Source organism: Nannobrachium achirus (assembly GCF_963921795.1).
Source record: "Nannobrachium achirus genome assembly, chromosome: 16".
Classification (NCBI taxonomy): domain Eukaryota; kingdom Metazoa; phylum Chordata; class Actinopteri; order Myctophiformes; family Myctophidae; genus Nannobrachium; species Nannobrachium achirus.
The window spans coordinates 45,429,703-45,457,248 of record NC_137823.1 but is presented as its reverse complement, the minus strand read 5'-3'; the positions used below and the strand labels follow the sequence as shown (position 1 = coordinate 45,457,248).

At 41.5% G+C, this 27,546-nt stretch overlaps 1 protein-coding gene across 1 annotated transcript in view; it reads right to left on the bottom strand.

Moving 5' to 3' along the window:
• The window catches only part of otofa (otoferlin a), a gene marked incomplete at both ends in the record, with an annotated part of 141,530 nt that overhangs the window by 108,451 nt on the left and 5,533 nt on the right, over positions 1-27,546 (bottom strand). The window contains one exon of the mRNA XM_080744973.1: positions 26,620-26,678. Within this exon, the coding sequence (XP_080601099.1) occupies positions 26,620-26,678 (59 nt within the window). The remainder of the gene's footprint in view (positions 1-26,619; positions 26,679-27,546) is intronic.

Here is a 27,546-nt window from a genome sequence, read left to right as displayed (position 1 = left end):
GTTGGACACTCAACGGGACAATTAGCTTCTATTAAAACCTAGCTCAGCGCCTCAGGTCTGTCCCGGCTGTCTAAATTACTCCTCCATTTTACAGTGAATGTCCAGGAAATTAACAAAGAACCTGTGTTCCAATGATTCCAATGTATGGTAGTTATTATTTAGTCTCTGATTAATACTTTTCATTGGTTACACATTTATAAAACCACAAACAGACTTTGTGTGAATCAGGTTTAGAATCATGGCACAGTGGGCTATAAACATAAAGGATGATTACATCTGGCACCAATGCAATCATCCTTTATGTTTATAGCCCTCTGTGCCTCTGCGTGTCACCAATGGTGGCAGTTGTGCATGCTAAAGCCTGATTTATACTTCGTCGTACAAGGGCTTGTTGTGTCCTTTTAATTCTGCTATTTTCAAGTATAAATGAGATTGGAGAATCTCACATTACACAGTATACAGTGATGCATGGGGCAAGGACCTCATATAGGGTACTGTAGAATACAGCACAATTCTCCTTACATTTACCAAGTAAGTTAATTACATAATGTACAAACATGATGATATACATTTAAAATATATAATAAAGTATTTATCTCATAACAACCCCCTTGTAATGATCTTGTGATTGCTTTGTGCCTCTCCACACGGTGCAGTGGTGTTCATTTACTGTACTGTGTAAAATTGGATTTATATTCACTTTGCCTCATTCTTCATTGGCAATTTTCAAACAATTATACACGCAGTCAGTCTCTGTATCGCATACAGCATGTGTGTGTGTGTGTGTGTGTGTGTGTGTGTGTGTGTGTGTGTGTGTGTGTGTGTGTGTGTGTGTGCGCGTGCGTGCGTGCGTGCGTGCGTGCGTGCGTGCGTGCGTGCGTGCGTGCGTGCGTGCGTGCGTGCGTGTGTGTGTGTGTGTGTCCACTTAAAACTCATTCTAAAACCATGGCACAATTTGATCAGATTCAGCCATAACCTATAATACTGTAACTATTAATTTACATAATGTCTGTCTGTCTGTCTGTCTGTCTGTCTGTCTGTCTGTCTGTCTGTCTGTCTGTCTGTCTGTCTGATGTCTGTCTGTACTCTGATGTCATAGTACTGACGTCACAGACTGGCCTGGACACGGAACACCATATATGGGCATAAAAGAAAGCTAGACAGACAGAGATAAGAATTCTCCATATATTGTATGGGAATGACTGGGACACAGACAGACGGATACAACGGATATTGCACAGCTGGACGTCAATGGTGAATATTCTGCCCAACGGGCACCGGTCTAGTAGTCTAGATTATTCTTTTTAAGAGTGTCTTGATGTGTCTAGATTGTAATGTAGACACTTCACTAGTAATGCATAATTATACGCCCAAACCTCCCACTTTTAAGTAAAAGTTGTAAAGGCACTAAACAGCCGCTTTGGTATGTTCCAGTCAGGGTTTTGACCACATCACAGCAGCACATTCACTGATCGTTAAGGTCTTCTTCAGTGACATCCACGTAAAAACAGACAGCGGCAGAATTTCAGCATTAGTCTTACTTGAGCTCAATGCTGCATTGAATATGGCCAACCACAACATTAATAATAGAAATCTGTGTGACTGTACCCTAATTATGCAGACTACAGTACACACACACACACACACACACACACACACACACACACACACACACACACACACACACACACACACACACATTTACATAACCACATCAACAGGGGACTATGGTAAGTAGTAATTGTTTTTGGAGCCAGGGAAGAACGATTAAAAGTCAGAGCTCAGCTTCAATTGGTAAATGTTTAAAACCACAATCCAAGCCATAAATCTTGGTGTCATAGACTCGGACCTGAACAGTTAAGGCTTTGTCAGCATACTGTCACTGTACAAATACTTCAAGTGTTAAAGGATTTATGTCTCAATCTGGAAAAACTATCCATGCATTCAGCCTAACATGGAGAAGTGGTGTTCTCCATTGTAATAGCAATGTGGGACACAGACAGACGGATACAACAGATATTGCACAGCTGGACGTCAATGGTGACTATTCTGCCCAACGGGCACCGGTCTAGTAGTCTAGATTATTCTTTTTAAGAGTGTCTTGATGTGTCTAGATTGTAATGTAGACACATCACTAGTAATGAATAATTATACGCCCAAACCTCCCACTTTTAAGTAAAAGTTGTAAAGGCACTAAACAGCCGCTTTGGTATGTTCCAGTCAGGGTTTTGACCACATCACAGCAGCACATTCACTGATCGTTAAGGTCTTCTTCAGTGACATCCACGTAAAAACAGACAGCGGCAGAATTTCAGCATTAGTCTTACTTGAGCTCAATGCTGCATTGAATATGGCCAACCACAACATTAATAATTGTACCCTAATTATGCAGACTACAGTACACACACACACACACACACACACACACACACACACACACACACACACACACACACACACACACACACACACACACACACACACACATTTACATAACCACATCAACAGGGGACTATGGTAAGTAGTAATTGTTTTTGGAGCCAGGGAAGAACGATTAAAAGTCAGAGCTCAGCTTCAATTGGTAAATATTTAAAAACACAATCCAAGCCATAAATCTTGGTGTCATAGACTCGGACCTGAACAGTTAAGGCTTCGTCAGCATACTGTCACTGTACAAATACTTCAAGTGTTAAAGGATTTATGTCTCAATCGGGAAAAACTTGTCCATGCATTCAGCCTAACATGGAGTGTTCTCCATTGTAATAGCAATGTGTATTAGCAGCGTTCAGCAGGATTTATTCTGTACTGTAATGGTATTCTCTCTCTCTCTCTCTCTCTCTCTCTCTCTCTCTCTCTCTCTCTCTCTCTCTCTCTCTCTCTCTATTCATTTCTGGAATGGAACTAACATAGTTTATTACCCGGCTTGTTTGAATGCTTGATTCTGATTGGACAATCATTGAAATCAGAGGTCTGATATTCCCCGATAACAGACCGCTCCGCTCTATAACAGACCACTGCTAATCAAAGGCTCAGAACACCTGCTGCAGTCAAGCTGCACTGCGTGAATCTTGTGTTGTATCCAACATGTCAGCCATGTAAACGAACACAAAGCGACATTGAGAACTAAACGTTGCTCTCAAGAATGTTTTTTTTAATATTTTAAGCGAGAAATAGACAACCAAGTATCAGAAAATGGATTCTATCTAATCAGCACTTCCTTGTTTTCCAAGGCGACCGTGTCACACTGTTTTTAGTTTTTAGTCAAATTATTAATTTTATTTAGTAGCCGGGTAATAAGCGGGATAATGGCGGTGATTGACGATACAGAATATCCCTTCAGCCTGATAACTCGAGTTATCAGGCTGTCGGTCTGTTATGTATCGTCAATCACCGCGGAGCCATTCATTATCCCTTACATAACATAGTTTACTTTAAGTTTCTATTCACCCGGCATCACAATGAAAACTAATATTCAAGGTTTTAAAGAAAGAAATACCATGACATTATTTTTAATCGTAGTGTTTTGCCAAAATATTTGTGGACCCAAATGTAATCCTCACAGCCCACAGGTTAATTGATAAAAAATTAAGACATTTCTTTGGAAAATATTTACTCAAGAATGGGTCCTGATCGAGCATCAGCGCAGTAGCAGTGGAGGGGAGTGTGTGGACTTTTCTTTGGAGCTCACACACCCCCTGCTGACATTCTCCTCTTCTCAGGGGAACTAAGTGGGCTGTTTAAGTCAGGCAGGTGATCCATCAGGCCTGTCCCATTGCTGAATCCTGTGGTTGCCCCCTGCTGCTCTAATCCATAATGGCAAACGAGACAGCCAAGCCATCACTCAGGAGCAGGGTTGCCTAAAAAGTAGATCACGATCTACCAGTAGATCACAAAGGCTGTGCAGGTAGACAAGACATCCGCCTAAAGAATTATCACAAAATCACGAAACCCCTCTTTAAGGTGACTTTATAGATTGACACCAAGAAGGGCCTGTCAGCTCCCTTCTCGCCTTCTATAGGCAAAGAGTGTCGCGCGCAAACATCAGTAGTACTGTATTATAAAATAAATGTATATAGAAATGTGCAAGGCACCAGAAAACATACCACTTGGGAGGAAGCCCCCCCCCCCCCCCCCCCCCCCCATTTCAAAGCCCCCTAAGGTAATATTTTTCAGCAATGCGATATATAGTCACAGGTTTCTTTTCTCTCTCTGATAAGACAACTACTTCCCCTTTCTTAAATGAACATACTGTATGCCTTCTATTTTATGATAAATTGCTTAATTTCTTTGTTTCTACATTTGTTCATAGATTTCTTTCCCCAAAGTCGTTACAAGTTACAACATTACCTAACTTAATTGAATAACTGATTCTATGCGGCAAAAAAATCTTTGCACGGTTAAGGGTTAAGTCAATAAGTAAATGGATGTTTCATAATTTCATTCGTAAATTTATATTTTCTCGGCATTTAAAATCAATGTACATTTCAAATGCATCTCAAGCGAGTGTCAAATGTCAAGTGTCAAGTTGATTTTCATACCACACTGAAATGAAAAGAATGGAATCCAGCAGCTTGCTTGAATATTAAACAAAATGATCATTGGTATAATGTTAATATTATAGTAAATAAAAATAAAAAAATGTTTTAAAAATAAAGCAATGAAAATAGCAGATCTGCTGCTATATAAACCTGCTATTTTCAGGGTTTGTTAGGTTTCTTTTATTATTTTTAAGCCATTTTGTAGCCGTAGACTATGCTATTTGTTTAGTTTTTTGCATGGAAAGGTTTGAGAAGCCCTGATCTTGTTCTGGTAAACTGTGTATGGGAGTCAGTGGGCTAAACGTGGCAGAGCACCGTTATGGTCCTTTAGCTGTGACTTCCATTCCTCGAGCACAGTGACATTCATCCTCCAAGGCCCCCCCGTGGTGAGGGTCACCTGGCTAAGAATAACCAATAGTGACTGCAGCGCTGCACCTCATTTACGACCAAATCTGTTTCAATCTGTTTGAATAGCCCTGAGACATGAGGCCACAGCATGGTGTTAATGGTCCCTGGGATGGATGAGAGAGTTCAGACAGTTATATGCTAGATCACAAAACAGTACGAAACAGTATGAAACGGATGGAACGGGATAAATGCAAAGGCTGCATAGTATGTACACCATGGCGCTGCTCTCTCTCTCTCTCTCTCTCTCTCTCTCTCTCTCTCTCTCTCTCTCTCTCTCTCTCTCTCTCTCTCTCTCTCTCTCTCTCTCTCTTTCTCTGTGTTGTATCCCATTGTAAACCCATTAATGGTATGGCTCTACGGCTGTATATTATGTCCCAGTCCATGAATGGAGGAATCCACCACATGGAGAAGTTGGAGAAAATAGAAGATCTACAAGCTCACCACAATGCATCGCAATGTGAACTTGCTATTTTCAGCAAATATTTGCCCAGAATAGGGGACGCTAGGGTTCATGTGGTTCATTCTTAGGCAGATGCAACCAGACAGCTGTAAAATTAGTTCAAAAAATGTTATAATTGAAATTTGTAATATTGCAGCTCGCAAATCACAAGGGGCAATATGTTATTGAATGTTGATTAAATATGTATCTACTTTAGCTTGAGGCATCCCATGAATATTAGAAATCCTTAACAGCTTAGGGCTGATCAGTTGTGGGACTAGAAGTGGTTATATGTTAGTGTTATCCAAAAAATTAATTAGTCTTTGGAAAATGGCCAAAGTGGGATAACTTTACTTGGGTGTTTGTTTATCAAAAGATAATGGAAAATTTGCATTACTGGAATTGAACATTGCAAATTATGATTGTGCTTTTTTCCACCCAGTAATAAGTATATGATTTTATCAAAACTGTGTCGCCATATTTGGCTATTCATGTGGTCATCACAGTACAGTAAATAATAGAATAAAAAGGCTGGTGTTGTAACATTTCTGTCATACTGTCTGATGGCAGTGACAAGAAGCTGATCCACACCATTTACAGTACATCAGTAATGTATTATTTAGTCCACATATGGATCTCCATATGTGGAGCTGACTATAAATATTAAGCCCATGTCACGCTCCAAATATGGCCATCCTTGTCCCTTTTATGCCCATACTGTATATGGAGATCCCTGATGTCATCAATATTAAGCCCATATCTGGGAATGCCCATATATGGACATATTGTGTCAGTCTCATGTGGTCTGTATCTTTTATGCCCATGTATGGAGATCCAACATCAGCAAATTACTAGCAGGTAGATTTTACTACATCTCATTTTGCAGCGACATCCATTAAGAACTATATAAAAGCTTGCCGTGTGAATATTTCAAAGCATGAAGACGAACCTCTGTCACATTCCGACGTTCGTTCAGACATGGTCCATCTGAAGTGCATGTCAGATCGCATGCAGAAAACGAAACGAAATACCCCAAATTATTTCAGATAAGCAATCCTCTTTACAGTGGGACGCATTCATCAACAACTTTCAGGCATTAAAAGTCCCCCGGTTCCAATCTCTGAGCTACTGCAGTGCAGATGAACACCCACGTTAACGGCCTCATGCCCTCATCTGATACCTCCTCCACAGACATGATGCACGCGTAATTGCAGCAATTAGATGTTTGTTTAAGATGGCAGGTGATATGCCATGGGTCACCAGGGCAGCCTTGAGCACACATACGTAGGCCTGTCTCTGGGGGCTGAACGCTTTGTTAATACAGAGCACTCTCACTAGGTAGCAGTGGTGTTAAAGTAACTACCGGTAAGTACATACTGTAACCAGTAAGACACCCTAAGGGCGAGAAGCGACCACATCTCGGATCCAAATATTGTACTTTTTACTCCACTACATTTATTTGAACATTTTAGTTACTAGTTACTTAGCAGATATTAAACCTAAGCTATTTGAAAATAGACAATCTACAAGCTTGTAGATCTGCTATTTTCAAACATTTTGTACTTTTTCTTTTGGTACTTTAAGTACATTTTGATTTACTTTTGTACCTTTACTCAAATTGCTTGAATATTTTATTAGTCATAATCAACAACATTACATGTACAGTAGTCACATTTGAGATGCAGCACGGCACAGGTACAGTTAGAACATCCTGCCCAACAGGAACATCCCGAATAAGGCCTTTTACGGTCTTGTTTATGTCGGAAGTCCTTGGCAGTCAATGTACAGACAGCAACAATACCAAAATAACATTTGTTGCATTTAAAAACTAGAATTGACAGAGTCAATATTAAGCTGGGTGCACTTGTTGTTTTCCTTAGCATAACAAAGAATAATAAAGTCGGCTACACCAATGTACTTGACTGTTTTGCATTTCTGTCTGATAAATTATTCAATCAATCAATTTACTATGCTATAATCGCGACCCACCTGTGGGTCGAGACTCGAGACCCAGTGCTTGGGAAACAGTGCTGTAAAGTTATTAATTCAACATTAGATGCTACTCACTGCACACTGTCTCTCTCTCTCTGCCTCCAAGGCACCAACTCACTCCCACCCGCACACGCGCACGCACACACACAAACAGACACACACACATGGTCGAAGGTTTGCAGGAGCAAAGAGCTGTCCCTCTTCCTCTCTCTCTCTCTTTCTCTCCCTCTCCCTCTCCACCTCTCCCTCTCTCCCTTCCTCTCAGTCTCTCTCTCCCTCCCTCTCCGTCGCCTGCATTTGAATAAACCATTACGAGGTGGGGGCAAAGAGCTACTGTTGGGGACTAAAAGAGCAAAAGCGCTTGTTTTCAAGTCCTTTGCAGCCTGAGTGCACCATCCAATAGAAACGAACATGTGAACTGAGCCTAGCTCCGCAAACGTGACGAGTGATGTGTGCATTTCCGAGCGACCACTGATGACGTCACCCATGAACAACCAACGGCCAATCTCTAGAGCTGGGTGGCTTTCATCCAGCTAAAAAGACACTAAACTAAACGCTTTGTTAATTCAGAGCACGCTCACTATACAATGAGGTAGGACTGAAGTAACACTGTTGGGTGGGGACTCTGGGGAGCAGTGGTGGAAGAAGTAAGTAAAAGTAGCAATACCACAATGTAGACATGCTATGTTATAAATAAAAGTCCTGTATTCAAAACTTTACTTGAGCAAACGTACAAAAAGTCAAAAATATATACGTAAAAGTACCAAAAGTAAAAACAGAAATTATATAGGCTAGTTTATTGTTATAATGTTTTTTTCAAAGGTTTTCAATTCAGAGAAATAACAGAGCTACAAGCACATAATGTGTTTGAAAAGACAAAGTATAAAATAAGGCTTTAATGATTAAGCCCTATTTTATACTTTAACCAATTATTGGTTAATGTACAGTATATTTTGTAATACTAAGTAAGTAATTTGTAACTAAAGGCTATTTGCCTCTGAAATGTTGTGGAGTAGCAGTATAATAGTAAAGTAAAGTAAAGTAAAAGTACCTCAAAGTTAGTGGGGTCATCCACGGGTCCCCCGCACTAACCAACACATGATTTATCTTAGCTGTTGCCATGGACACAACAATCTCAGTGATGAATTATGAACTCACTCACTCTCTCTCTCTCTCTTTCTCTCTGCATTCTCATTCTCTGAGAAAGTACAAACAAATATGTTGTATCTATAATTAAGAAGCTGTCTTTTTAAAGTAAAATCTTTCGTGATACTTTGACATCGGCAGCCAAAAACAGCACAGTCTACATCCCTCAACAGTCTACATCCTCCAAGCTTGGTTTCCCACTTCTCAGATGCATTATCTTTTCAAGTTATTTTTTAATGCGTTTTTATGCTTCTTTTATGAGATATAGGGGAGTGCAGAGAGACCAGAGTGAGAGAGACACAGTGGATACAATCTCTGGTCTCAGCAGTTCCAAAGGAACACTGTGAGCTGACTGGCTGAACCAAAAGGCTGGAACCCCTTTAGATGTATTCTTAAAAGGGTGAAATATATGTATGAAGACAGAATTCTGAGAGAGATAGTGAATAAAGTATATGGTCTTTCTCACTAGAAAATACTTCGATAACTGGAGCCATGGCCCATTCTGAAGGAAAGTTGAAGAACTAGTGTTTAGGATTTGCCTGGCTCCAGCCAATAGACCCGCCCACTCTCTGAGTGGACTGCTTGCGCAGAATCTGAAATCAGGCTAGTTTAGGATATCATATTCAAAGTTAACATGACATTTGATTTGACTAACATTTTTGACGTTGTTAGCTATCAATATTCAGTATATATTATTATTTTTGATCATCATTTGTATGACACCATGATTGGACTGTATATGATATGCTACAGAATGAATGGAGATTGCAAGGTTTAATAATGTACAGTACAAGTCTCTTCATCTATCATCATCATCCATACAATAAAATCAAACCAAGTTTGAAGTGAGCGCTGGAGCGTGTAAAATATTGTGCAATACCCGATGGCGGACGGACAGACATTCAGTAAATTAATAGATGATACAGTACAGTAGGTCACGTTGTCTCTCTGTAAACGTTCTGACAACAGGTAGAGAGCAGCATCTCTCGCAGACTCGCACTGAACAGGAAATTGAGGAAGTGGCCTCAACATAAAATCAATTTTATTTGTAATTCTGTGCATATAAAATATATGTACCCAATCAAATAATTTAGTTAAAGTACATCGATATCGTTCATGTGAACTAGTTTTTTATGCTCATTCATTATAATTATCAAAATCGCTACGATGATTTATTGCTCTGCTTGTCCGTCTGCCACCACACCGCACCACATTTGTAACGGTCAGTGAGTACCACCAACACGTGTATGTTTTTAGCTCCCTCCTCCCCGACTAGAATCCAGGGCGATTTTCATCATTTCAACAAATAAGCAGAAACAAACTACTTGAAATGAACAATGTTGCTAAAACTAAGATATCTGAGAGGTAATATAATTTTTATATACACAGATTTAGTAATAAAATACATTTTCATGTAAGTTGACTTCATGGTTTTCATAGTGCGGGCAAGGGGGCTGGCCGAATGACGGTATAGTAGCCTACAGTAAAGTACAGTAGAGGTGCAGTTTGACGTCATCAATAAAATTAGCTAATCAGATGATTTACCTTTTTTGCCTGTAATCATCACTTTAACTGAATTTGTTAATTGCTATAGTGTCACTTTATGGTGATAAGACCAAATAAACTGATAACTGGAAACACTTTTGATGCATTTAATGTGACTCTCTGAGTCTCTGATCAACAGTGGAATAGAGAGGGAATTATGTTAATTGATGCAAAAAAATAAGCTTACCATGAAACCTCAAAAGACCTGTATGGTACCTCTTTGAAAGCTGTGCGTGCGTGCGTGCGTGCGTGCGTGTACGTTTTCACACAGCTGATACCCGAAGTGAGTCCAATTCACTGACCCGCCATCACTGTGTCAATTTAACACAGAGAGTGTACAGCAGTATACATGTAATTTGTACACTCTCATTGTAACAGATGGAAAGATTAACACAGGATTTTACCATGTAAATGATTTTGATGTACTCTTAACTCTATTACAATGTGTGTCAAACAGAACCTGTATTGAATAAAGCAATACTTATTTGCACATTATTTGAACATATGGACATAACAACTGTACTTGTTAATGTTATGGCCACAGTTTTGAAATAAATCTTCCCAGGAGGCAGTAATTGCAACTCTTACAAACTCATTCACTCTACAAAAGAGGCTTATAATTTATTCATAGTATCGTATGCTAGCTAAGGTTTTTTATTGCAGTTTGCTAAGCAAAATATAGTAGTTAGTATGAGGGGGTACTTGGATTCAGAAATCCAGGGAAACAGGGATACTGAATCCAATTTTATTTTTAGAACCACTGCTTTGGTACTGTGTAGACTGTAGACACACACATTAATTTCAGTGTAACTCATGTGTCACGATTAAATGCCCAACTACCTCCTGTTGAAAACGCTAGGCCAGTCACAGTCAGTCATAATTAGAGCGCTATAATCCCTGATGCTGTTAACCATGGTTGGACAGCTTTCATTGCTACTGTTCCATATTAATAACATGCAAAAAGTAATGTAGCCAGCAGCTGATACAGTAAGCCCATTTATCTCTTTGCAAAGAATCTGAAAATCAGAGATTCACCTGAAATTCAGGATAAATATGTACAGTATATAACTCATTACAACAAATTTCAAATAAATGTTATCCATACTATTTTTGGTAATAGTCCACAGTGCCATTACGTAAATGTTATCCATACTATTTTTGGTAATAGTCTACAGTGCCATTACATTTTTGTATCAGGTTATTATTTAAGAATAGCAGACAGACCACCTTTTCACCAAAAAGTTGATGTGTAATTTGATACTACCGGCTGTCTGTCAGTCTGTCCGTCACGTCACACTTTTCCCCTACTCATATCCCCACCACCGTTGCCCCGATCCATGCCAAACTTTGCACACACACTCTTTGGCTGCCACCCCTCATTTCTCACATGGCCCTCCTCTAGCGCCACCATGAGGCTGATTCTTGCAAAACACATTTTTGGACACTGCTCCTACAGATTTTGCCCTAAAATCACGCAAAGCGGTACACAGTATATCTCTAAAGTCATGTCATCAACATGGATCTGTCCCATTTCCCATATTCCCTCCTGATTGCCTACCATTGCCTTCTAAAGTTTGTGTATGCGACCTGACGGTCGCTTATCTCCTGATTAGGGAGTCTTACTGGTACTGAAAACTCAAACAACTCGTATATTCTCTCCCACTTCGAACTTGGCAGAGTAAACAGCCCGGGAGCTGCATCAGCAACTTCAAGGCGACAGGTACTTCGATGGGAAAGTTTATGAGGTTAATTCATTGGCATCACAACGTGTTTCATGCTGGGTTCAGCCCCAATAAAACTGCAATTAGCGCCACAGTTTCTGTTGTGGAAGAACAGATGGCGGAGATAATGAACAATACAAGTGTCAGGTAGTGTAAGCTGCTCCGCAATGCCAAAGTGCAGGAGAACAGACGTAATGTGGGCTACTCACTCGTCAAAGCCTTTCGACCAAATCAGATATTTTAACAGCAGGTGTTCTTGTCTTTCAGCACTTTGGAAATCCAAGTTATTGTTTTATAAGTAATCTGGCACCGCATCTCCGGGATGTTGCATACCAAAACCTAACATGTGGCAAATTAAAGATCCTAAAATGTGTGCAGATACCATGGAGAAGCACAGCAGTGTTCTCATCACATATTACAGCACAACACAACATTCTTCCAAAATACTGACAGCAACCACCTGTCCCACCATACCTGTTCATTTCATTCCAGCCAGACCCCATTCCACTCTATCTTTTTTTTTTTGCAATTCTTTATTTAGGGAAAAATAATTACATCCTGTCACAAAATTCCATCTATATATAAATATATACACATGTATAACATTGGTAGAGGATGATTTTGTTTCTGAATAAATCTCTTCCTAAATACCATCCATTTTTTCTTTTTTTTAAACCAATTCACACAAACATAAAAGGAAAATAAAATAAAAGCATGAACTATTTACATTGAGGTCAGGGAAGCAGACATGAAAATGAAACGTCAGAAAAACCAAAGAGAACATTGTGGCTTTTTACCAGCTATGTCTTTGTGTTAGGGGGAGAAAAATCCCATGCAAAAGATCTACATTTGAAAGTAAATACCTGCATAAAAAGAACATCATTTAGTTTCACCATGTTATACTAAAGCCAGACCCAGTCCTTATTGCATAACTAGCCCAGTCCGACCATAGTTTTAGGAATTTTTCCATTTGCAGGCGGAGTGAGAAGGTGATTTTCTCCATTATGTATATGTCATTCACTATATCCGCCCAATCCTCTTTTTTAAGAGGGTCGGGAAGTAACCAGTGTCTGGTGATGTTTTTTTTGCAGGCAATTAGCAAAATATGAAACAGGTAGGTGTTGAGATGACCATTGTGGAAGTCAGTTTTCCCAAGTATGAAGATGTCAAATTGAAACGGTATTTTCACCTTAAACACGTCCTCCAGTGCCTTGTGTATTTCTGTCCAGAAAGGTCTTATTACCGGGCAGTCCCAGAATATATGCCAGTGGTTGGCGTTTTGATTGCCACACCGTCTCCAACACGTTGCGTCCTCCCCTGCAAAATGTCTCTTCTGCTTTGGTGTGATAAAGAATCTAATTAAACATTTCCAACCAAATTCCCTCCACGAATGGGAGTTGGTACATTTCCATTGGGAATCAAAACAACCACCCCATTCCTCATTTGATATCTCAAAGTTACCTTCACTTTCCCACTTGTTTTTCACATATTCTGTTGAATACCCCTTTTTAGACATAAGTCCACTATACAATCTGGAAATGATACCTCTGTTGGGACCTGAGGAGTGAGCGTCAATAATTACTCTCAGAATAGGATCCTCCAAATCTAATGATGGCTTAACCTTTTGGTTAAAGTAATCTCGTAATTGCAGATACCTGTAAAAATCCTCCTTTTCCAAATTGTGTTTTCTTTTTAGTGTCTGGAAATCTCTTAGTTGACCTTTTTCAATTATTGAATAATATGTTGTTATTCCTTTAGACTGCCAGTGTTTAAATCTAGAATCTAATTGATTGGGTTTAAAATCAGGATCATATGCACACCATCTGATTATTTTGAGTATACTCCATAAACCATATTCATCTCTAACAGACTTCCAGACCTTTATTTGAAATTTTATCCAGGGATTTTTCTCTTTATCTATGAATTTAGATAGATCATTATTGCCAAGCATTGCTTTAATTGGGGGATCCTTGATTAGTGACACCTCTATATCCTTCCATCTGGCATGGTACCCTGGGTTACATAGATTAATCAATGGTCTAATTTGGGAAGAGTAGTAGTAATCTTTGAGGCATGGTACAGCCATTCCACCCTTCTCTTTTGCTAATTGTAAAGTTTTGAACCTAACCCTAGGTTTTTTACCCTGCCAGATGAAGCGTGATATCATTTTATCCCATTCAGAGAATTGTTTTGTTGAGATTTCAACTGGAAGAGCCTGAAACAAAAACAGGAATCTTGGGAGAATGTTCATTTTAACAGTTTCAACTCTTTGCGTAAGGCTCATATAAGGATTGGAGTTCCACCTCTGAATATCGGATTTTATTTTCGCCAGCAGGGGACCATAATTTATTTTTTCCAATGTGGACATTTCTTTGGGTAGCAATATGCCCAAATATTTTAATGTGTTTTGTCCCCATTTCAAATTGAGTTTGTCTTGTAATTGTTTTGTTGGAGCATAGTTTAGGGTCAGAATCTGAGTCTTCTGAACGTTTAATTTATAGCCTGAGTATGTTCCAAAAGCGTCCAAAAGTTTAAACAGTTCAGGCAGTGACTCTGATGGTTGACTTAGATATATCAACACATCGTCTGCGAATAACGCCGATTTGTGTTGTTCCCCTTTAACACATTGACCGCCTCCCCCGATAGTCCCGAGAAAATTCCAATGTCGCTCCCCGCCAGGCCCGATAGTCCCGAGAATTTGCTTTTATATAATGTAATGTTTAATTACATTCTTCTGCAGCCCGTGAAAAATTTTGAGCTTTCTGTCATATAAGGAACCAAAGATATCACTCATCAAAGTAAGTGTGTTTGAAAACAAGAGTGTAATAACGTATAAATCTCAATAGAAATGAATAAAACTCCCAATAAACCACAGTGAATGCATTTAGCGTGGCAGAGCGCAGCCCGCAGAGTGCAATCAGCGACACACTGGGCACACGCATGTAGAAGGATGTGGGGCAGGGATGTGCAGAGAATATTTAGAGAGGCAGGGGCTGACATTTCTAAAGGGGCCTTTTGGTGGACAATTCTATTGAATGCAGCCCTCAGGGGCAGGGGCTCAAGCCCCCTTTGATGTCTATGTGTGTACATGCCTGGTGAAGGGGCTGGCAGAAGCGACAACGGAGCAGCTGGATCTGAGACCATTTTGCACAAATCAAACAAAATCCAGTAAAATGTTCACTTGGAAAGCCACGACCTGCCTCATTGGCCAACAACACACAGCTTCATCATAACCCCCAAAGTCTCGACAACAAAATATTATGTCCCAGGCAGCCACACAACAACGAAGATCAGAAGATCAGATCAGCAGGAGCGTCACAAGGGAAAAGTGGGACTGAGTCTGATTTACTAGGGCCCAAGGTGGAAGGGGCTTCATTATTTTATACTTTTGCTATTGAAAAATAGCAGATCTACAAGCTTGCAGCGCGACACTCGGTGCCATGCTGTGAGCTTGTATATATCTATTTTTGAAATCCCCCTATGAAGACAATTCGCCGCAGTGAATGCAAGCTGCAAGCTTGTAGATCTGCTATTTTTCAATAGCAAAAGTATAAAATAATGAAGCATTTGAACAGATCCTCAGCCTCTGAGCCAAACAACCCACTACAGTACAAACACATAGAATCACCTGATGCAGCGCCGGTCCATTCGACTACCAATCCGATCTTCAAGCCCTGCTCGCGGGAGAGGAGAGGAGAAAATACCCCCCGGCGAAGTCCTCGGTCAGGCTTTTCTGGTCTGAAGAAAAGCGACGCGTCGCGCCCATATAACTCCAACAAAAGTAGTGAAAATAGCAGATTTACAAGCACACAACGCCTCATCCCAAGCGCGATGATCGTTTCACGAGTGTCCTCCAACGAGTAAGAAAAGTAAACGCGACGATCATCATTTGGCAGCTCTGTTTCCATCCTAAACGTACTGTTGTTTTGGTGGATAATATTCCAGTCTGATGAAAGGGTCGCGTCCAAGGTCCATATAACTCCATGTAACAAAAGTACTGAAAATAGCAGATCTACAAGCACACAACGCCTCGTCGCATCAGCCGCATCACAAGCACGATAATCGTTTCAACGAGTAAGAAAAAGCAAACGCGACGATCATCATTTGGCAGCTCTGTTTCCAAAGTAGGCCTACTGTTTAGCTTCGCTAGGTTTTCCCTGCTGTGCACGCGCGATGCGCGCGCGCATGCAGGCATGTGCATTTGAGGCGCGCCGTGCACGAGCGCGCAGCCTGAGAAGAGAACGTCTAAACGTGCAGCGCTCCTGGAACCATCTAGCGTGATCGCACATCGCAGCAGTGTGCTCATAGACTATAATGAGTGTGCTCTGTTCTAAAGCCCGCCTACTGTATCCGGTTATGTAACACTCAGATACATGCAAGACACGTTTCCGCATCTGGTATAGACCCAGAACGGATCAGCAACAAGCAGGGCAAATTGTCCCAATCAGTTCTCTACAGGCCACTGAGGCCATGCAGCCAGCAGTTTGCGCACATCAATCAACAGAGCATGAGAGCGATTCAATTCAAAGGAACGTTATTGGCATGAGAAAACATAGGCTACGTTTACATCGCCAAAGCAAGTGCCACAAATAAATAAAAACAATTGAATATGGGGAACATATTTACAGTTATACACATAGGCCTTGCCTTATATAAAGTTATAAGTTATAAGTGTGAGTGTGTGTGTGTGTGTGTGTGTGTGTGTGTGTGTGTGTGTGTGTGTGTGTGTGTGTGTGTGTGTGTGTGTGTGTGTGTGCGTGCGTGCGTGCGTGCGTGCGTGCGTGCGTGCGTGCGTGTGTGTGTGTGTCAAAATGTGATCTGTGCAAAATAAAACACTTGAATGTTGAATAAAAGGTAAAAAGCTTATTTCTATTTCTGTGAAGTCAGTATGACGCCCTAAGGGCAAGAGGTGACCTATTACAGCCCTATTACACTATTCCAGTTATTGCCCTATTACACAATTACACTTATTACACTAGTACACTTATCTGATAAGTGCCTGACGCCATAAATTCAAATATCAACTGAATTATCCACTTGAAAAGCGATCGATCACAAAAAGGTAAATATCTCCAGTTTTTTCAATTATAGCTGGATTTTGGTCAAAAATGGCTATTTTGAGATGGCTGCAACTATAGAAAAAAAAGCTTTTTATTTATTTATTTTATTTTTTGGTGAGACTAGAGGTTGTCTTGTTTCATTTCAGGTACTGTAGGACATTGTCAAAAGAATACAGAATTTAGGAAAAATGTCAATATAAAAAAAAATTATAAAATTTTTCATTAAACAAAATGGCAGGAGAGCCAAACAGTCAATGTTAAAATGGCGGCCAATGTGTTAATAGAAATGCCTTTGATGTTATCCGACTGTCTAATCCATTGGGCCAATGGTTCTATGAAAATCGCGAAGAGTCCCGGACTCAGCCCACATCCCTGTTTTGTCCCACGTTTTAGCTCAATTTTATCCGATAGGTAACCATTTACCTTGACTCGGGCTACAGAGTTGTCATATAATGTGTTAATTCCTTTAATGAACACCTCATGGAACCCCATCTTCTCCAGAACCTTAAATAAGAAGCTCCAAGACACAGAATCGAACGCCTTCTCGCAGTCTAGACTGACCAGAGCCGCCGGTATTTTATGCTCCTGTATGTGGCTGAGTATGTGTAACGAGCGTCTGATATTGTCGTGTGTAGTTCTTAAAGGGATAAAACCTGTCTGGCATGTCTGGCAGAGTGAGGAAATCACTGCCTCAACCCTCCTGGCAAGAATAGACGTATACAGTTTATAATCAGTGTTAAGGACCGAAATAGGTCTATATGCACCACAGTCCAATCTATCCTTACCCTCCTTAGGTATTACTGATATAGTAGCCTCCCTCCATGATGGAGGAATTTTACCTTTTATTAAAGCCTCATTAAAAACCTTAACTAGACTTTGGGTTAGCTCTGGTCTGAAGGTTTTGAACCAGTCGGAATTATACCCATCGGTCCAGGTGTCTTATTCGCTTTCAACCTGGAGATGGCGGCATTTACCTCCTCTTCAGTTATTCTGGATACCATTTCATTACTTTGACCTTCAGTTAGGGTAGGTAAATCAAGTGAGTCCAAAAACTGTTCTATTTCTTGTCCTTCTTTTAAAGGTGGCTGTGTGTATAACTTTTTGTAAAACTTTTGAAAGGCTAGCTGTATGTCACTTTGTTTATATACAATGTTTTTGGAGTCAGGGTCTCTGATTTTGTAAATTGTATTATCCGCCTGTTGTTGTTTCAATTTTCTTGCCAGGAGTTTAGAGAATTTAGAACCACATTCATAATACCTTTGTTTTGTGAATATCATCTTTTTTTCTAATTCTTGTGTGTAACAAATGTTTATTTGAGTCCTAGTTTCTTTCAATTTTGAGATGAGTTCCTGAGTTTGCTCCTCCTTATGTTTTGTTTCAAGCTCCTTCAATTGTCTGTTTAATTCAATTAGCCTCACTTGTCTTTCCTTCTTTTTAGATGCACAATATGAAATGATTTTCCCGCGAAAAACACATTTCAACGTGTCCCAAACAATTTCTGGCCCGACCTCACCGTTATCATTTTCTTCTAGAAACTGTTTTATTTCTTCCCTTATCTGGGTTTTGAAAATTAAATTATTGAGAATGCTTGAGTTTAACCTCCAAAGTGTATTTCTAGGGCTACCCGACAGTTGCAGTGAGAGGGAAAGAGGGGCATTATCTGACAAATCTATGTTTCCTATTTCACAGTGTCGAACCCTGTGCCTATCTTTTTTGAAAATAAAAAAATAATCTATTCTAGAGTATAGGGAGTGGGGATGAGAGTAGTGAGTATAGTCCCGCCCTGTAGGGTAGAAGTCTCTCCAAAGATCTATAACTCCGAGCTCTGTCATAAGTACCTTAAATTTCCTATGTAGGGAGGTTTGAGTAAATTGTTTTGATGTGTCTGACCTTTGAAGCCTAATATTCCAATCTCCCCCGGCTATAACCAGGCCTGTGGTGTCTGTCATTAAATCTAGCATTTTCCTGTAAAAATTGAAATCACTGCCTGGGGGGGCATACACATTCAGTAGTGTGATTGGGATACCTTCAATCTTCCCAGAGATTAGTATGTATCTTCCTTCTTTATCTTTTATTTCGGAAATTAATTCAAAGGGAATTTTTTGAGAAAATAAAATAGCTACTCCTCTCCTGTGCCCCGTCCTATAGTATGAGTAATACACCTTGGAGAAACCCATTCTTTTCAACTTTTCATGTTCAGTCGAGTTAAGATGAGTCTCTTGCAAAAATACAATTTGTGCGTTCTCCTTTTTCATTTTACTCAGGATCTTACTTCTCTTGGCCGGACTTAAAATTCCATTTACATTAAATGAGATTATTTTCAAGTCCTGATTATTAGCCATGGTTCCCTTTAAGTGTTAGATTTTCTGTATATCTCCCCATAACAAAAACAAAATTCAAAACAATATGCTTCCCTGTACCTCTTACAAACATCACAAAACGGAAAAAAGAGAAAAAAGAAAAAGAAATGAATAGATTAAATTTACATTTTTCGTTGTCTTCCAAAAAAGAGGCTCTGTCTATTTGAGCCTTTGAGGGGTTTAAGATGACTAACTCCCCTGAAAGGGATGGCCTGCTCCTAACTAAGGTTAAAAGTAGGGCCCTTTGAAGTGACTGCATAAACGTGTGTGGTCTTGGTGTTGAAACATTGTGACCTTTAAACTTTGATAGAAAATAAAAATAAAATCTAAATAAAAGGAGACTTATGGCTTCCAATACTTTCTAAATTAAATCAAATCAATGGCCATTATTATTACAGGACAACAAATCACTCATGAAAAAAAAAAAAAAAAATAAAAACCCCTTCGAAAACAAAACAAGAACTTTATCACGAACTTATCTGCAAACCCTTATCTTCTTGCACCAGTAGGACGTCGTTTGTACTGCTGCAGCTTTTGTATGGCAACGTTGGGTTTCTTTGCATTGGATGAAGACTGGGGCGCCGATCGGTTCCTCCTCTTCTCTGCCACTTTCCAGTCTGAGAGACGCTGAAGTTCACGCTGGTCTGGGTTGGTTGCAGCTGGGATGATGTCGATCTGGAAACCCCTCGCGGCCATGTCCTCCGTCGCCTCTGCTGCGTTCTGGTACAGAACGGTCCCGTCGCTGTAGAATACCCTCATTCTGAATGGGTAGGGGGTTTGGAATTTTATTTTTTGATTTTTTAATTCTTTCTTTGCTCCAGAGTATTTTGCCCTCTCTTTGAGGACAGCAGGTGGGTAGTCATGGTCGACGAAAAAACGCTTGTCAAGGTAGAAGACCTGCTTTTTCTGCCACGCTCGGCGAATCACCTCCTCCTTCATTTTGTAGCTTGCAAACTTGGCGATGATAGAGCGCGGTTTAGCCTCGGGGTCTGTGGGCGCCGGTCCCAAGGCTCTGTGGCAACGTTCAATCCCCAGGTCTGTTTCAGCTGGGAAGTCTAATGCTAATTTCAACATGGTTTCAACAAAAGCCCCCATTTCGTTGCCTTGTATGCCAGCTGTTGCCTCTTCCGAAACACAATAAAGTCTTATGTTCCCCCTTCTTGCCCGTCCCTCGGCGTCGACCATTTTAGCTTCCATCTCCGCCTGTCGCTGCAGAAGCCGGTTCACTAGTACTGTTGTTGACTGTAGTACCGTTTCAACTTCGTCTATCCGGCTCTCTGCCTCGTCCATCCGTTTGTTGGTCTTGTTCAGCTCTTGTTTTATTTCAGCAAGCTGTGCCTTGTTGTCCTTTCTGAAGCCCCGAAGCTCTTTTAGTATGTCTAGGAGGCTTGGGCCGTCTTCCTCCTCCTCCACCATGTCCTCAGGCGGCTGGGTCTCCGTGTCGCCGCCGCCGCCGTTCTGGCCGTCGCCTAGTTCTGGCCATTCATCCATATTTGTGGTCACGGAAGCATACGTTCTCCTTCTAGTAGATACCCCGCTGCTCATCACTTTGAATTAAACACCCTTTGACTTTATTTAGATATTCACGAGGTTATTTCTTTATCACCGTCACGGAGCTCCTCGCTCAAGCTGCCATCTTGTTTCGTGAACCGGAAGAACTCTCCCATTCCACTCTATCTATTCTACTGGCATGCTTCTTTTTCAATACAGCAAGAAACTATCAAGCTTTGTACATTTATCTGCAATATGCAATTTAACCATTTAAACCCTATATTTAGTTGAGGTCCCCTAGGCAGCGGCATATACTCGGCTCTTTTTCACTCTTCATCAAATAAAAAATAAAGAAAGAAAGCCTATCTACAAACTCACACACTGTGCTGTGTTGCGATGCATTGTGAGCTTGTGGGTCGGCCCTTTTAGCAGAATGCTTGCCCCATAATGAAAAAACATCGCATGGATACACCCTGGACGTATCCTCAGTGATGTAGCCCAATCTCATCTCGGTTTCGGGTCTCGCAACATCATACCCCTCACTTGGGTGACGCAGCCGGGGTTGATCAAGTCCCGACTTACTTCCCAGTAGCTATACCCACGATCAGGCCCATTAGGGAAAGACAGGACCATTCCCTCCACCGCTCCGGAACTACTCTGCCGATACTGGGAGAGGAAATCTGGCGCATGGAAGGACTAGGCTCTGTGGATTGACTCCCGTCCGGGCCCCTCCTACGTCTCACCAGGTCCACTCCTGCTCTCACCAGGTCCAGGACCTGTGCGTTGCACCAGACTCCAGCCCCAGACTTTTCACTCAGGAGTGGTGGATTCTTGAGCCGCAATGGTACTGCAGGCTCCACCTAGGCAACGGTGGTGCTACAGGCTGGGCAGCACTCCGCAGCACTCCGCAAGGCTTCTTCCTCACGGAAGACACAAGCGCTAACCCAACCTGCTCCCAGGTGCCGAATACATTCCGGCTGTCACCCGTCTCTCCGGTGGTCACCAGACTATTCCTGGTTGTCCCAGAATAGAGAGAAACTTTAATCTGAGCATTGAGCAACTTTAAAGGGCAAGATAGGAGCACCATGAACCCAAGTCATCCAACAATCTCTACGTATGCCTGCTCAAATCATTGCCAAGCAGTGTCCGTGCAATCTTGAAGAAATATATAGAAACATGTTTATGAGAGGAACTTCATGATGAGGTTTTTATTTGGTCCCAGGTTATTGAGATATTCTGCCACATCTGGGAGCCTCAGGGATTAAAGATTTACAGTATCTGCATTCTGCACATAGTGAATGAGATGGAAAACATTCCCTCTAGAAATGATGGTATCTACTACACTTCTGTGTTGCTGTGTAATTCCAGACAGTAAAACACACCCCAAATATGATTTCAACAAACACAAAAAACGACATTGGCCTCCAATACGCCATAGAAGCTGCTAATCAGCATTCAGTGCCAGCATACTGTACCCACCACCTTATATATTCCATGTAACCAAAGTTGGGGAAGTACTTCTCCTAGGAAACTCTGTATGTTCCCAAACTCATTTATTTCTAGTGCTAGTAGTTTCTGCCTGGGCATGGCCCACTGAATACTGTCACATCTCATCTCAGACAGTGTAAAAAAAATGTAAAACTGTAAAATCCTGAGAAATAATTGAACTCTGAGAGTCTAAAAATGGTACCAACTTACAGGTCCCGCCAATCACTGTGGCACCTCATCTCAGGCAGTGATGTAAAAGGAAAAGTGCATTGTAAAATCTGTCTATTTGGTTCCATTTGTACTTGTGCCAACACACACACACACACACACACACACACACACACACACACACACACACACACACACACACACACACACACACACACACACACACACACACACACACACACACACACACACACACATATTTGACCTGACAGTGGTCAGCTCTTATTATGTCTGATTTATATTTGGTTGCAGGCTGTGTCAACCACCCAAAGAAACTGATATACAAGCTCACAACGCATTGCATCACAAAACATTGTGAGCTTGTAAGTCTGCTATTTCCAGCATGCACTTGGATTCAGGCTTTACTGTCCATGGTCAACCGCAGCATGCAGCGTACCACTCAGCAACAGTGCTAGTTGTTGCTGCTGACTGGTGAGGTTAATGACACTGACAGATCTCCTTTAGCAATAACAAGGATTCTACCAACACTCTATACAGACTTGGAGTATTCACAATCCATGAAAAAGGCATGGGATTTGGCATTTCTTTTTTTGCATTTTGTAATATCCGGCTCTCATTAAAAATGATGCGCTCAGCGCAGTACAGGCATGTGGTAGCTGGCTCACGGTGGAGGGATGATATTAATGCATTCATTGAGATTATTCACATTGCCTACTGTGCAGTTCAGATCTCCTCACAGCATAGCCTGTTAACTTGAAATCTGAACACATGTTCATGTATTTCTTGTGGGCTACACACACACGCGCGCACATGCACACAAAGACCAAACAAGCTAGGACTTCGAACTGCGGAAGTGAATTATCTTAGCCCTTCAGCTACATCTTTGCAAATTATTATATCTGCCCTGATTCTTTCTTCCAGTTACGTCAAACTAGTGAGGGGGAAGCCCTGCAGTCACACTAGAGTCTAGAGTATAGCAGCTAAAAGCTAACCGCCAAAATGGAATGAATAATGAATTCAGCCTCATCCGGTTTAACAGCAGACTAGTTCAAAGGCATGCTGCAAGACCATGCATAAAGAAGCAAGGCGCGCATCTAGATGCTATTAGCTTCCAACTCAAGGGGCTGTGTTCACCCAGCCGCAAATATCCTTGTGGCAGGGAAGAAAAGCCATATCATTTGTTGTATGCAGTGTTGCGCACCGAAAATAGACGATCTACAAGCTCACGGCCTGTCACGCTGCGACGCGTTGTGAGCTTGTGGATCGTCTATTTCTGGTCCATGATACCAGGCATGCAACTATCGGCATGAGAGGATTGCAACATTGTTTGGGTTGACGGAAACGAAAACAGCACTTACACCATGGGCATTCATTCATGTGTGCACAAAATACAAAAAGGAAAAAAAGAAAAAACACAGTCTCGGCCATGATTGAGGCACAAGCCGTCCCGTGGGATGGCTGGCCATTCCATTGACGCTGAGTGATGCTAATGAGATGGCTTACTGAGGACCAGTGCCTGACCACTGGATAACGCTGTCACATGGGATCGCTTCTCAGTTCTCACTGCAGGCCATTCGGCTCAACAACACCAGCAACTGGGAGAGTAACTAGCCGATAATAAATGCCTCTGGTGCAGTTTAACTCAGTTCTGTTTTCGCTTTTTTTTCTCACGAACGAACAAAAACACAATTTCTATGGAGAGTGTCGCATTTTCACTCCAAAAGTGACAAGTCGACCGAGACATAAGCGTGCCCAAATAGCTTTCAAACAACATTGATTGTGTGCACTTTGTGCGAGTGCCCGCACGCACACATGCATGTGTGAGTTTGTGCATGTGTAGAGAGACGTTCAGGCATTTTCCTGATTAGACTTGAAACAATGGCCTCGTTATCAGCAAAGGAAGCAGTGCTATGCTTGCACTGAGCCCTTCAAAGGAAGAATGTTGTCCTCACTAATAACAGCACTGTGGCACGACTCAGGCTGCACTCCACTGTTTTTCCAGAGAAACACAGGACTAAGAAGCCCCTGGGAAGTCATCTATTTTGTATGGTGCCTTCGCCCTCTTTCATTCCCCATTCCACCCACATATAGTACACACACATCCCCAAGTTTCTGTCTCCTCTTCTTCGACTCTCTGTTTTTCCATCCAAACCATTCCATCAAAAAGCTGGATTCCAATCCTGACAAGAGCCCACAGGAATCCCTTTGGGAACATTTCCCAGGGACCTACTGTACAGAAGAGGAGTGACAAGCAGCCAGCACTGCAGTAGCACACATATTCAGAAAAGAGTCTACAGGGCATGGAAGTCATATTCAGTCCCTTGTTGTCTCAATGAAATGTCTTTTGTTTGGCTTCAAAGTAAGCCGTATACAACTTTCTATTCCAACAACAGACAACTCCCCCTTCTCTCTCCCTCCCTCTTCCTAGAGGGTGCTGGCTACCTCCTCCTCGCCACAGCAGCAAGGAGTGTCTGGATTAATCACCGCAGAGCGAGCCTTCAATGCCACGCATGGCTGGAAGACTCTGCCTCTCCCTGTCATCGAAGCCCCAGGATTGGCTCAGAAGGCAGCGCGAATGGGAGAGAGAGCCATTAAAAGACAGCAGACAAGACATGGCCCATTTAAAGTCTAAGACCAATGAGATATTAGTGTGGCACTAAGGGAATAAAGCATGAACTTGTATGCCACTGGTACAGGCACAATACGCCAAATAATGAATACCTTTTCTGTGTGGTTATGGGTATGCTAGATCTGATAATGAAATACAAATAATTCTGTAGTCTCCCTATGACATAGCCTTAAAAATGAAAATCCTTTCCAAAACAGATTTTACATTCTATTCCGATTATCATGGAAAGTAAATTCAAGATCTACAGTACAAATATAGACAACCAAATGACCAATGGGGACTCTCTGTGAGTGTTATGAGTTGTTCCATTAATGTCAACTCTACAGTGTTGTCACACAGCTGTTCAGCTTAAGGGGAGACTTTTCACAAAATAAAACTGAGCTGCAAGTAAGTATGTACGTAGCCTTGGGAAGCAACTGTTCCCGAGCCATGTGGCCCATAGGTCAGAAGCCGATCTCTTGTTTCCTTAGAATGAGGTAGCTTGATGTACAAGTGCACCCCCTGGACATGACGCTAGTGTGTAAAAAGGACTTACCCCCAGTCCAACCCTTGATGCTGAGTGCCAAGCAGGGAGGCATTGGGAACCATTTTTATAGTCTCACGGTATGCCCGGGGATTGAACCCCAGACCTCCCATATCTCAGGGCAGACACTCTAACCTAAAATTACGTGGATTCTATTGTTTTTCCCTTTAACACACTCCAACCATATTATCCTATATAGGGTTTAATACCGCACTGCCGACACCCTGTTGCTGCGGTTTTAGCGCACAGCCCCGCACACACTTACAGTAGGTGCCGCTTGACACCACACGACCGCAGTTATGGTCACTGCTCTGAGAAATCGGTCAATAGGCTAGCCTATGTTCTTATTTTAATTACAATTCTCATCCTTCCTGGTTAATACACAAGTCTGTCATTATTATTGGAGTTTGTGATATGTTTTAGTTGAATTGTCTATTCCCACATTTATTTTGTTATATTAAATAAAACTAAAGAATTGTCTACTTTTCTGCTGTTGTACCTTTGGGCTTTGGCAATGTAAACCTATGTTTTTCTCATGCCAATAAAGCTCTTTGAATTGACATTGAAATTGTATAATAACATTATACCTTATAGTCACTATAAATGATACTGTGTACAGCAGGGTTCCCCAATTAGTTTTCCCCAAGGGCCGAATTATGTCCAGGGTACCAAGCCGAGTGCCACAACATTGCAGGGGGTGACGGTGGCGTTCCCGCTACTCCAGCGACAGTTCAGATATCGTCGTTGTCGGGTGAAAATCTTGTATGTCCAAAACCGTTCGTTTTGCATTTAAAAAATGAACACAACGCCTTGCAGTGCTTGTAGATCTGCTGTTTTCACTAGTTTTGTGCGACGGCCTTGTATGATTTGCGAAAGAACGTACACATTTGGAGATTTCCACCCGACAACTATATACAACGACAACGATATACTATACTAGTGTTGATGCTGCTCTTATACCACCATTATTACTGGGGTTGGTGTGGGCCAGACAATAGCCCCCCGCGGGCCGCAAATGGCCCACAGGCCGCCTATTGGGGAACCCTGGTGTACAGTATACAGTATACTATCAAAAATCAATGTTACTGACCTCATTGAAGTTGGCTTCTTCCCCACAGTTCTCCAGTATACGACTGTAGATGGGCAACCCTAAAAGGTGAGAATGATGTTCAATGTTAAACATTTATTCAACAAAAATGTATGACACAGACGTTATTGCACGTTAATTAGCCCCAGTTAATAATCAGAGCATGAACCATTTTACACCTGACAAACAATGACTTATTGCATTCGTTTTAACCTGCTTGGGGTACTAGATGGGTGGGATATACCACATGACATGATGAAGTTTGCATTGTCAGGTACTGTATGTCATCATTCATGGTGAAGTGAATGAACCTAAACCTATAACTACCGTGTATTGCCAAGGACCCAAGGGGGTGATCGTGCCAAATGGGAAGTCAGTCAGATCAGTGGTTGTCCAGAAATCTATCTATAACTCCACAAATCTCTGTACCTGTCTGTCTGTTTGCCTACCTGTCTGCCTGCCTGAGTGTCTTTTTTGCTGCAAAGGATTTAAAGTCCACTCATTCCAAATACAGGGCCTCCAAAGAGTCCTGGATTGCTATTTTTCGTCACTACCTCACCGTGCCGGGAGTGGGTAATTTGCGCGCCTGCTGCCTTCCTTGGATGTGGTAGCCGTTTCTCAGGCTCCCTCTATGGAGATCCCTGATTTCAGAATGACCTCAAGAACGTACTATGATAATGGGTACTGCATTAAGTACTCTAACGGGTACAACAGGTACGATGGTTATTACAGGACCGGAGAGGCATGATTGTGTTCCCAAAAGGCATCATTCCCAATAGGCATCCACAGAGTTGTTTTTAATTGTAATAAACTGTAATTGTGTAAATATCCTGATTGATTGTTTATGTGTGAGACAAATCCCACCTACCGTAGCTCTTTCGAGTGTTCAACCAAACCGCTTATAGAAAATGATATGAATTGTCTTCAGTC